At 39.5% G+C, this 13,444-nt stretch overlaps 2 protein-coding genes across 3 annotated transcripts in view; one reads left to right on the top strand and one right to left on the bottom strand.

Moving 5' to 3' along the window:
- The window catches only part of ESRP2 (epithelial splicing regulatory protein 2), a 114,737-nt gene extending 112,079 nt beyond the window's left edge, over nucleotides 1-2,658 (top strand). Inside the window, exon 16 of the mRNA XM_048870737.2 lies at nucleotides 1,349-2,658. Within this exon, the coding sequence (XP_048726694.1) occupies nucleotides 1,349-1,357 (9 nt within the window). The 3' untranslated portion in view covers nucleotides 1,358-2,658. The remainder of the gene's footprint in view (nucleotides 1-1,348) is intronic.
- NFATC3 (nuclear factor of activated T cells 3) overlaps nucleotides 1-13,444 on the bottom strand; it is a 143,191-nt gene that overhangs the window by 9,293 nt on the left and 120,454 nt on the right. The gene's annotated exons all lie outside the window — the stretch shown is intronic.

Below are 13,444 nucleotides of genomic sequence, written 5' to 3' on the forward strand. Positions count from 1 at the left end.
GTACCATTAATACAGACAACCAACTATGGCATGAATAGCAGTTCCTAAGGAACTGTCAAGAAATGTTAATATCTGAGATGACACAGGGATAAATTGAGAAAATGCTCAGTACCGTTTATCCTTTCAGAAGAGAGCTCTTTAAGGGTAGAATATTGCATTAACCAACTCCAGCATGTTCATTTGGTAGTGTTTTGCAGATGTACAAATAGTACCAAGTTGGGGTTTTTTTAAGCTAGCTGTAAAATTTGTAAAGGGTGTGTGTGCGTGGTTTGATTCAGTTCAGACAGGTTATTTAGTTATGTACTTATACTGTACTGTACAATAGCCTACTATGCTATTGGCTTAGATTCTTGAATACTAGCATGCATCTGCTTTGCTATCATGATCTTCAGAAGTCTTGCTTAGGAAGATTGCTTTAGATGAATTATAATTGCCCTGGGTAACTAACTCTGAGTTTGAAGAAGCAGCTCAGACAGGTATTATTCTTGTTCAAATAAAAATATGCATGCAACTTTTAGGAGAAAAGGATAAGGACAGAGGACCACTAGTTCTTTTGAAACAGCAGGTCTAATTAGTGAGAGAAGTGTTCGCTCACCCACTTGGTGGGAGAACATGACTACTAGGGAAGTAGATCTTTCCTTTGAAAAATCAAAGAATCCAGGGAGGGAGGGGGATGCTAATCTGGGACCTAAGGCAGAAAATTGTCTTGAGGAATCAAGAGACTAAAGGGAGCACCCCTACAGCGAAGCATGTTGGGGCCGAGGCTCAAGCTTCAATGGGATAGGTAAGAGACCCTTATGAAAAGCCTCCTGAAGCAGAGGCTGAAAGCAATTTGATCTTTTCAAAACAAAAACACCCATTCTACTTTTTAAAGAATACAAACACTATCCCAACCTTTGAGTAGAGAGGTACACTGTTTGGGTCACCTTATCAATGAGATTTTCTCTCTTAATACCATCTGCCTGCCAACAGTGCATGCGGATGCATCACCTGCAGAGCTCTAAACAACTTTCTATGCATAGAACAAAGGAGCACTGTTTACTGAAGAATGTGCTTCTCTGTTCCCCTGGCAATTAAGAAATTACTACCATGTTAACAATCTCAATGTTCACACCATCATTCTGAACATATCCTGAAGAGAAGTCAATGCCAACTTGCCATCTCTCTGTTTCCATATATTCATATGTAGTCTCTTCTCCATGAGTACACTGCTTGGTTTGCCACTGATACAGAGTGTGCCCCAAACATTAATGTCCATTATGAAAGTCTGCTGGAGATATGAAGGAGGACTGTCTGTGAAACTTTGAGATAATTTTGCTCTTACTGTGAGGCCACTTCTCTGTTTTAGGGAACCTAACAAGTCCAAGATTTCCCTGTTCCTTGAAGACAAAGGAAGCAGCTGTTGAAGTTCCCTGGAGTAGAATGGAAGTCAGACACTAACAGCATATCATGTCCAGAGAAGGGGTGGATTTAGCTTTGATAATTCTCTATTGTCCAAATTTTTCTCATCTTCCCTCTGATAAGTCCTGATTATGTGCAGCTGTAATGCAGAAGTGGGTGGTTTCTGCAATAATGTAAAGAAACTTTCTTTTGATTAAACACTAATCCTAAGGACTTGACAGGACCAAGATCCCTGCTATCTTGTGCCAGCCTCTGTGATTTTGCTCAGATGAGCCAATCATTCAGGTATGGAATGACACAAACCCTGTTGAGGGGTGACCATTACCACTACCAACACACCTTAGAAAAAGTGCTTAGAGGCTAAGATAAAGAGGAGGAAACTGCCAGGTATCCAACATACTCTAGAGGAGCCTCTTATGTGATTGAGCAATATATAAAAACCACAACCATCAGTTTTGTGGCTGCACCTTTGTTCTAACAGCCATCAATCCAGGGGACAATTCAGAGTGTCTAATATCCAGAATTTTGGCTTGATATCTGAAGTCCAAAATGAGTCTTGCCTCTCTGTTCTTTTTTATGATGAAATAGTTGGAATTTCTGATCCTCTAATGTGTGCAAGATAATTCCTATGTTCAGGTGATAGTGAATGTTTTTTGTTATGCTTTTTTTTTTTTTGTTTGATGAGTAGATCTTGGAATCAAACACTTGAAAGAGACTTGCTGAAAAAAATGTATGGTAAACACACTTTACCAGAAATGTTGTATGAGGTAATTCAGGCCCATTGGGGAAAAAAACAGATCTCCCCAAAGATCACCACTCACAGGAATAAGCAGGGATATAAAAATAGCTTCACCTCAATCTAGCAGGACACTTTCAAACTGGATTAAGATAATCCAGAACAAGGCACTTTTAATCTGGAATAAGTGTCCATACATGGAGTTATTCAGAAATCATCATAATCCAGAATAGCTATTCCTGAATAACTCCATCGGTAGAGAAGCCCTGAGAAAACAGTGGGAGACTTGTCTGTTTTCCATTTGTTTCTTTACTATTCAGTTGGGCCAAGATTTTCACATGTGATTAGTACTTAATATAGGGACCTGATAGGTGATCAGCACTTTCTGAAAAGTCAGGCACAAAAACCCGAGGTACTGTACTCAAAATCACCACTGAAAATCTTGACTTGAGGGCTTGGTGAATCCTACAAAAACATTCTTCAGACAACATTTGCTCAAATTAAAAAAATGCTTCAGCTGTCGCTGTATCCAACTCCTGCATTTGCTTTGCATGATCATTTGTATGATTTATTTACTTGTATTAAAACTTGCAGAAAACAGAATCTTAAGTTTGCATTCTTTAGTATACACATCCAAGTATTTTTTTTTTTTTTAAATGGGCTATGAAATTTGACAGAGGACCTCAGAACTCTAGTACAGAACCTACTAAATGGTTCAGACAACAATCAGACTACACTTGGCAACTAAGGTTATGCACACAGACATACAATTAATTTATCTCAGTCACAAAAGGAACACAGCAGACAGAAAATAAACCTTAGCCCCTAATTTAAAAATATTTTCTTTAACAGTGATGCCTTAGCCAGGGCCTGGGAAGCCCAGAAAGGAAAAGGTTTAAGATTCGTAAAACACTTATACTACCTAACTATTAATTCTGCCTGTGAATTCCAGTGGGGTAACCTGGAAATCCTGGATGCCCCATCATCTTAGGCATTGGCACCCTGACAGCAGGATTGTCTGGCTATGTAGACTTCCTCCTCAGGCCCTACGTTACCAGCACTCCAGCTATCTTTGAGACACCACTGACTTCCTGAGGAAACTACAATCCATCAGTGATCTTTGAAATCACCATCCTGGCCACTATGCCCTCTACACCAACATTCCACACAAAGATGGACTACAAGCCATCAGGAACAGTATCCCCGATAATGTCACGGCAAACCTGGTGGCTGAACTTTGTGACTTTGTCCTCACCCATAACTATTTCACATTTGGGGACAATGTATACCTTCAAATCAGCGGCACTGCTATGGGTACCCGCATGGCCCCACAGTATGCCAACATTTTTATGGCTGACTTAGAACAACGCTTCCTCAGCTCTCATCCCCTAATGCCCCTACTCTACTTGCGCCACATTGATGACATCTTCATCATCTGGACCCATGGAAAAGAAGCCCTTGAGGAATTCCACCATGATTTCAACAATTTCCATCCCACCATCAACCTCAGCCTGGACCAGTCCACACAAGAGATCCACTTCCTGGACACTACGGTGCTAATAAGCGATGGTCACATAAACACCACCCTATACCGGAAACCTACTGACCGCTATTCCTACCTACATGCCTCCAGCTTTCACCCAGACCATACCACACGATCCATTGTCTACAGCCAAGCTCTATGATACAACTGCATTTGCTCCAACCCCTCAGACAGAGAAACACCTACAAGATCTCCATCAAGCATTCTTACAACTACAATACCCACCTGCTGAAGTGAAGAAACAAATTGACAGAGCCAGAAGAGTACCCAGAAGTCACCTAATACACAGGACAGGCCCAACAAAGAAAATAACAGAACGCCACTAGCCGTCACCTTCAGCCCCCAACTAAAACCTCTCCAACGCATCATCAAGGATCTACAACCTATCCTGAAGGACAACCCATCACTCTCACAAATCTTGGGAGACAGGCAAGTCCTTGCCTACAGACAGCCCCCCAACTTGAAGCAAATACTCACCAGCAACCACACACCCAGGAACCTATCCTTGCAACCAAGCCTGTTGCCAACTGTGTCCACATATCTATTCAGGGGACACCATCATAGGGCCTAATCACATCAGCCACACTATCAGAGGCTCGTTCACCTGCACATCTACCAATGTGATATATGCCATCATGTGCCAGCAATGCTCCTCTGCCATGTACACTGGTCAAACTGGACAGTCTCTACGTAAAAGAATAAATGGACACAAATCAGACGTCAAGAATTATAGCATTCATAAACCAGTCAGAAAACACTTCAATCTCTCTGGTCACTCTATTACAGACCTAAAGGTTGCAATATTACAACAAAAAGATTTCAAAAACAGACTCCAACGAGAGACTGCTGAATTGGAATTAATTTGCAAACTGGATACAATTAACTTTGGCTTGAATAAAGCGTGGGAGTGGATGTGTCATTACACAAAGTAAAACTATTTCCCCATGTTTATTCCCCCCCGCCCTCCCAACTGTTCCTCAGACGTTCCTGTTAACAGCTGGAAATGGCCCACCTTGATCATCACTACAAAAGGTTTTCTTCTCGCCCCCGCTCTCCTGCTGATAATAGCTCATCTTAAGTGATCACTCTCCTTACAGTGTGTATGATAACACCCATTTTTTCATGTTCTGTGTGTATATAAATCTCCTCATTGTATTTTCCACTGAATGCATCCGATGAAGTGAGCTGTAGCTCATGAAAGCTTATGCTCAAATAAATTGGTTAGTCTCTAAGGTGCCACAAGTACTCCTTTTCCTTTTGCGAATACAGACTAACACAGATGCTACTCTGAAACCTTTGATTATAGAAAAATCCTCACACCTCAGAAAAGAGACAGAAGCAATACCATGTGATTTTTTGATACTCACAACCAATCAACACAGCCTGATTTTAGACTAATACAGCATACTGTGCATAATAAATCCATAGAGGTAAGAGTTAACAATTCATAAAGTATATACTAATGATGAATGAATACGGAAGTTGTGATCTGCTCAGACAATCCACCAATAGAAAGGAGGCTAAACTGAGTTAGTTGTTTAGTGATAACACTCTTTGAAATTAGTTTTATATACAATTGTGATTATGAGGTGTTAATGTGTCCTGGCAGAGCTATCACTGATAGCAATGAGCTCTCAGGTATTTTACTGTACTGTGTATTGCTCATCACATGATACATATTTTATATTTATAAGGGCTTTCCTGTCATGCTCTTTCTGGAATTAAGTGCCCTTGTTAGGGATTTGTGATATCAAGTACCATGAACCACAAAGTTCAAAGTGAGCAAAGTTACAACAGCTCTTTAGAATATGTACTCTGATGCAGGGATTTTGTTCTTTGTTCTGCATATATTAAAGCCATGTACACTTACAGTAGTGGATCATCTGAATTGACCTACAAATCCGTATTTCTGATAGGTTTTCTATCTTAAGTTCACATTATATTCACTGACAATTAGTGTTAATAAATTAAAATAATTTGTAAATAAGTGGATTCAAAAAGGAATTATTTATTCAAAAATATTCCACTATTATTCCAATATTCCATATCATTTTAGATAAATTTGACATTATTCCCTTAAATGAGACTAAAAAAAGCATAAGGTACCCCTGAACTATACACTTAAAAGAATGGTGGTGCTTTTATGTCAAATTATCCCTCAATTAGGAGATAAATTCCTTCGTCCATTGAACCGAAAAAAAGACTCAGTCATCTGGGTAAATTAAACTTCCAGAGGTAGGGGGAAAAGAAGGGCAAGAATCAATTATACTTGTTTAGGGTAGTGAAGGCATTATAAAATTAAGTTATTTGAGACCATTTGAAGACACTGTTTTGGGTACAAAGACCCAGGTAAAAGTGCAGTCAGTGAAGTGAATCAGAATCCAACAATGTGGTTTGTGACAGGTTCCCCCCCCACTAGGTGCTGTGCAGGCCACGCAGCATAAACTTTTGCTGACTGCACATTCTCTATATTTTACAGTCAGTGGTGTAGCATGGGTAAATTGAAATGAATCTATGTAGTTCTTTTTTTAGCAAATACAGTGGCATATGTTTTGTTTGGTACAGGATATATTTATTTTAAATAACTACACTTTTTAATTGAATTATCATATTTATGGATATATTAAGATTACCAGTAATCCTCAAGAACGTTAAGGGAAGACTACAGCATGTTTCCTCTGATACTGGCTTTCCACTTGTCATTTACATGTAGAGCAGTAACAGCTGTAGGTATGCTAAGAGTCTCTGTAACTACGTAAGATTAGTTAGTGTAATATATTTAGCTTAGTCTTTCACTGCACACAACCAGCAAGTGCTATAGTGTCAACTTTCACTACAGCAGCAGGCCAGGCTATAATTAACTCACATCCTTCTCTACTGGGGAACAACCAGCTGTGATTCTATTGGTTTGTGATCAAAAGAGGGCACAGGGTAATAGCAAACTATGAAGGACCTGGTTGACTGTCTTACAAGTTACATTAGACCATTAAAAAAAAAAGATATAGGACATACTGCCTTTGACAATTTCAAGGTTTAGATCAGGGATCTCAAATCCAAATCACCACAAGGGCCTCATGAGGACTAGTATATTGGCCCGAGGGCCGAATCACTGAAACCTTTTCATACAATGATACAAAAGTATAGTAAAAAATGAAGAGTAATATAGTATGCTATTAAATGTCAATGTATTAACTTTTTTAAACTGTAATGCAAACAGGGATTTTAATAAAATATGAACACTCAGTAATGCACCTCAAACGACAAAATGCATTTACTTTTAGAATTACTTCAGTTAAAGCCCCCCTGCCTCCACCCCCACTCACCCCTTCCATGAGGACCCACCCCTGCCCCACCCCAGCCCACCCCTTCCCCACCCCAGCCCACCCCTTCCCCCGCACCCATTCCAACCTCTTCCCCAAAGTCCCCACCCCAACTCCGCCCCCTCCCTGCCCCTATTTAAACGTCTTCCCCAAATCCCCGCCCCTGCCCCACCTCTTCTCCACCTCTTCCCCATAGCACACCACATCCCTGCTCGTCCCCCTTCCCTCCTGGAAAGTCCTAAGCACCACCAAACACCTGTTTGGCAGCAGGAAGCACTGGGAGGTAGGCGGAGGAACAGGGAAGCAGTGTGCTCAGAGGGACGGCGGGTCAGGGGAGCTTGGCTGCCGGTGGAGTTGGTGTCTATGGCAGGCCGCAGGAAATAACTCCACAGGCCGCGTGCGGCCCGCAAGTTTGAGACCCCAGGTTTAGATCATCATCTAGACAATATATTTTTTTAATTAGAGTAATATAGTCTTAGGGTTTGTCTACATAGTGCATAAGTCTGCACCAGAGGGGTGTGAATTGCAATGCACAATAGCAATGAGCATTTCATGGACAAACTGGCCCATATGGACCCTGCTGGCATGCACTAAAAATTCCCTAGTGCGCGTCAACAGGGTCCACATGGGCCAGTTAGTGAGTAACATGCGCTAATACGCACTAGAATTTACACTGCTTTGGTGTGGACTAATGCACTGTGGAGACAAGCCCTTAGAGTCTGTGTACACAAGGTCCTGTACCCACAACAAAAAAGTGAGATACACACAAATTGTAACAGCATTTATCTGGCCTCTCTCCCACTCCACCTCTTGCTGGCTAATACTGGCTTCCCAATTTGAAATCAGGCTCCCCCTTCATCTTCATTCCGGCATATGCCAACTGCTAACGCTGCCCCACTTCTAACCCCTCATAACAGCCATTGTACTTACCAGAAAGCAACCAGGAAAGGGTATAGCACTACATTTTATTGCAAAGTATGCCAATTTAGGCAGCCACAGGAGATGAAAAAAAATATTCCAACACAATTTAAAAAAAATGAAATCAATGCTAGTACAGTATAGTCAGTAAAGAACCTCATTTTTGAATATTTTCCAGTGTACAGTAAGATACTGTAAATTCAGCCTCTGTGTACAACAGAAATTGAAGTCCTGCAACAAAGCTTAGGCCCAATGGGCTGCAAAGTACAGAGCCTTACTGTATGTTTAGCAAAATCAGAAGTCAGTTTATGGAACACTAGTCCAAAAGAGGCAGTTTTTATTCCCTTATTTCTTAAGCAGGATTTTCAAGTATTAGATTTTTCTTCAGCATTCATGACACTTTGTAACAGCCCAGTTTAAATGTACTATATATATATATATATATACATATATATATATATATATATATATATATATATATATATATACACACATATACACACACACACTAATTTGTTGACTATGTATTGTATTTTAATTTTTATATATAGAGTGTTCACTTTCCAATACATTCAAAAGATCTTTCTATTACTATTGCAATGCTGTGAAAGTTAGTATAGACTCAGCCTGTGAAAGCTGGTGAATAGCTTCTCTAGATAATAGTATTGATCCCAAGACCAGAGAGCAAAGGATCTGAATTATCATCAGTGCATTCACACAACTGAACATATCCCCTAAAAGACAATAAATTATTCATTACAATACTGTTCTAGGAAACTGAATTAGGGGAAAAAGTTGAACTCTAGATATGGACTGTATCTTAGAAAGCAGCTACATCATTTTATGCACAGAAAATTCTTAAGAGGAGATCTAGTTATGACTGATAGAAAACAGATGTGGATTTTCTAATTTCCATCTTTATGTAATGAGGATACAACACGTAAGGAAGTGAAAGGGCATTAGCAAAAAGGTTATCATAATCTGATACTAAACACAACCCAATGTTTATATAACCTCCTAAAAATGATTAACTACAATTATATATCTTATCCAAATCCACAAAAAGAAATGAAATTTACATAATGCACACTCAGAAGTAGAAATACTCAATAGCTTAAGTTTCAGATGATCTAAAAGAGTATTACATTTTATAAACTAAAATTTGACACACTTGTAAACTGGAAAGCCACAAAAGTTAATAATAATTTGCTACAAGTTAACAGAATGAAAAAAAAAAATGAAGAAAAGCTGCAGACCTCAACTTAACACACTGCTGCAAACATTCTGAACTAGAATGACCAGATTTTCAAGATGAAAAACTGGGACACCAGTCCTGGGCAAGAGCACACAGGGGACTGTGTCAAAGGGTGATGGATGTATATGGAAAAGACTAAATCAAATGCTGAATCCTACTGTCTTCAGCCAAGCAATCTCCCTCCCTTTGTCTCCATCATCTGAAGGATCTCAGACGTTGTGTACAGAAAAGGATGGTTTGAGTCAATGGAAAGAAGAGGATGTCAACCTGTGACAGACCTTGAGAACCACTTGTACTTACTCAGCCTGCTGTCAGTTTCACCAGCTCAGATGACAAATGGTTCTGAGATGGCCAATGTGCATAAGTTTTTAAAACTGGAACAACACTGGTCCTCAGGAACACAGGGCCATTCCTTATTTAGGATGGTACACAATATAGTTGGCTTTGAAATGGCAACATCTTCCAAAAGGTAAAATTTAAGTGAAGCTTTTTCTAGATCTGTTAGTAGTGGTTATAATAGTAGTGTAGTATAATAGTATAATATAAAATCGTAATTCAGCATTTAAATTCCTTCTTATAGTCAATGCATTTTTGATCACAAAGAGATATATGTAACATAATTTGAATGCAGATTGCCAGATTCCGACCTGCGATACCACATCTACCATGAAAGCCTGCTGTAGACAGTACAGCGTGCAAGTGGTGGTTCCCCTCCTGCCCTCTATACTATTTTTACCCTTTGGGATATATACTTTAAATAGAAGCTTTTTGCAAAATTGCACAATATGGGAAAAAGTCAACAGTTAACCCAATTTATCACCCCTCTTAGGCTTGCATAAGCATGATGGGTGTGAAGTCATCAGTATAGAGGAATGCGGGTTCACAAATGGCATAACTGATTGTCTGGATTTCAGGGGCCCTAAATGATGAATGGGATTATAAAATCAGTTCAAATATGAACAGCAGCCTTTTGTTAATTATTTTCAGAACAAGTTCATCAACATTAATGGTTTTCAGATTTTGTGAAACTACAGTATTCTAAGCATAAAGCTACAACTCTAAAGTGAGGTGCTCAAAATCTGTGACATTTAAATAGATAGTTATTTTTCCAAACAATTGTAAAACCCAACCATTTTAGTTTGTAAATCTAAAACGCGTATGAAATAGAAGAGCTAGTTTACAATATCAAATACCACAATTTTCACTGCCACACCACGATTCATTTCAGCTTAAACACTCCTGAACCATTCTTACAAAACTGGCCATTATACTGTCTATGGTTATGTGATATGAAAGCTTTGTAGTCTGCTTAAGTTATCAAGGTTGATGGGTTTTTCTGAAATTCTCCGCAGTAGCTCCAAGAACTGTTTCTGGAAACAGACCTCTTTCCATTTTAGAGTTGTATGTAAGTGGTATGGGGTGACAGAAGGGGAGAGGATGAAAAGGCATTAATATAACAGCTGAAAACCTATTTTATCAACCAAGAGAACAAAGGGAAGATTGAACTTTTCCGAGTGAACATTCACCCTTTGAAAGTTAACAAGGCCTGCCATTATCTGGAGAAAAATCAAGAGAACCTCAGGCCTTCCTCCACAGAGGAAGCATTTTAGCTGCATTTCTTTAGCTTTCTTTATACAAGCTGGGAAGTTTTTCCTTTAGGCAGCAAGGGAGTTCTGAGAGTCCCAGTGGAGAGAGCAAGTTCTGAAGGAGGAGGTGTGGTAGGGACCAATATGCTAAGACTGAGGGGTCAGATTCTCATTCAGAAACATGAGAACCTCAGGCATAAGTGGAAAAAAGAGAAACTAAGACAGTACCCCACATGCAGTGTCTGGACACCTTGAAAAGGGCCTGTCTTTCAGAGAAAAAAAGAATCCCACAGAGCCAAGTGGAGGAGGCCACCCCAAGTCTACCTGCCCTAAGGCAAGGGATAGCAATCAGTTCTTAGAGGACATCCTTCTGAAGTGATCACAGGCAAACATTTTAGACTACACAGCATGGCCAATCAGAGCACACACAGCCCTAGATTGTGACACTAGGCCTGTGATGTATGCTAAATAACCGTAAGTAACCCCACCTTGGGGAGATGACGCCCAATTTCCTGGACCTCTACCATTAGATCAGAGATCTTCAACCCCTTCAACTGCTTGGAATGGAGATTATGACAAGGCTTCTTGAGACATTTAGAAATTTTCCAATGTATCACAAATAGCTATATTCTGGAGCATCTCTCTCACTTAGGGCTGGTCTACAGAGGACATTTTACCAATATAACTATGGAGTTTAAGGGTGTGATTTTTGGCCAACTCAGCTTCAGTAAAAGCCCATGCATGGATGCAGGTATATAGGTGCCTTATAGCAGTATAATTTATTATACCCCTGACCAGAATAACCATATCTGTACAAGTACTTTTATAGCTGTGTAACTATCTACACTTGTGAAGTTTTTCTGCTTTAACTGCTGGCACTGTTAAAGTGGCAAAACTTTAAAACACAGACAAGCCCTAAGGAAAGCCGTGCTCTTCTAAGCGACTTAGTCTCCCAGGGCTAAATGTAACATTTTGCAGACGTGCTTAGTCAATTATGCTTAAAGTAGCCCCCTGTAGTCGGACAGCTAAACAGGGATTCTTCCACTTGCAAGAACATAGAATTTAAAAACAGGGTGAATTTGCCATAGAAGAAAGTTCAAAAAAGTCAAGTTTTGTCACCACATATCAATCTGACTTCTGGCAGAGGGTAAGGAAGATATTCTGACTGGTTGACTACATTACTTGACAAAGGTGGCTTCTGTAGTCTAGGCCTTCTAGAACAACCACCTTAAGAGCTGAACCAGCTTCAGATACAAATTGGAGAGCAGGAATCAGGCATAGGACCCTTTTCCCAGAAACAATGCTTTTCCAACTTGTTGATCTCATTCCATGTGTTACCTTGAACCTAGACTTCTTGATGTCTGGAGATGAGGTCAGTTGTACCCTTGGAAAGTTCTTATATGAATTTATTATGTTAATTTCAGTAACTGCATATTTCAAAGAATGAACTTGATGCGTGCTTGTGTCAGACAGATGCAACATGCAATTTTCCTAACAGTTGTGTATTTTTGAACTAAACTTTTTCACAAACCATGTCAGAAGCCCTTGTTTTCACGGAGGTTCAACTTTGTAGCTAGTTAAAATTCTGTTTTCTTCAACTGAAACAGCACAGCAAATTGTAGTGCAAAACAAGTCATGCTTTATGGAACAGAAAACCTAAACATTTGAGCTTGAAATATAATGGCAAATTAGTAAATTAACATAAAAGTCACTGTTGCTGTTTGTGGTGGAATAGCATCAGGACATAGGTAGCTTTGCTCAAACCTACCAATGGAAATGTAGGTACCTACAGAGTTAGACAGCAACTGAGCAAGAGTTTTGAGAATGTCAATAGTGCCTAAACGTTGGACTTTTGCTGTTCAAGAGGCAAACTGTGGATCTAATTCCTCGAACCTTTCACTAGTACTAATTTTTTTTAAAGGAATTTGAAGAATCTAGTGTCTCTAAGAAGTCTCTTTAAGAGCAATCTGTTAGAGAACTGTTTTCTAGGCAATAAGAAATACATTACATAACCATAGTTTTAGTACTTTAATGTTTTTTAAAACTAAAAAGTTACACAAATGCCAAATACTATACGTAGTAGACTCACTGATTGTCATGAATTACTTGGAGGCAGCTTGCAACCTAACAATTCTTGAAAATTATTAGCTGATGAATTAAGATGGTTAGATAATTGGGCAGTTATAATTAGTAACAGTTAAGTATCATCTACATATACGGTTTATAGTTTATAAACAGTAGTTAAGAGTTAAGGCCGACTTCACCATTACAATCTATTAAATCTTTGAGATGTGGAGCACACTGTTTTTGTCTGGATTAATTATTAGATTAACTAGGTTCTACTGCTAGGCTTGTCAAATCCATGCACCCCTTTCCAGGTGGTGTGTAGTAGATGTTCCATGGCAAGTGGTGGGTTTACCAATCAATTTTTGTAGAATTTAAGCTTTCATTTAAAAAAGCTTCTAGCCTTTGAGGGTATTTCTACACCCACAACTGGCCTGTGTCAGCTGACTTGGGCTGGGATGCACGGCTATAAAATTGCAGCATAGACATTTGGGTTCAGGCTGGAGCCCAAGCTATGGGACCTTCCCCATCTAACGGAGTCCCAGAACCTGGGCTCTAGCCCAAGCTCAAATGTCTATCAGATTTCAAGGTAGTACTGAATGTAGATAACATTTTAGTTTC

This window comes from Caretta caretta, chromosome 12, assembly GCF_965140235.1.
Source record: "Caretta caretta isolate rCarCar2 chromosome 12, rCarCar1.hap1, whole genome shotgun sequence".
NCBI classification, from domain to species: Eukaryota; Metazoa; Chordata; order Testudines; family Cheloniidae; genus Caretta; species Caretta caretta.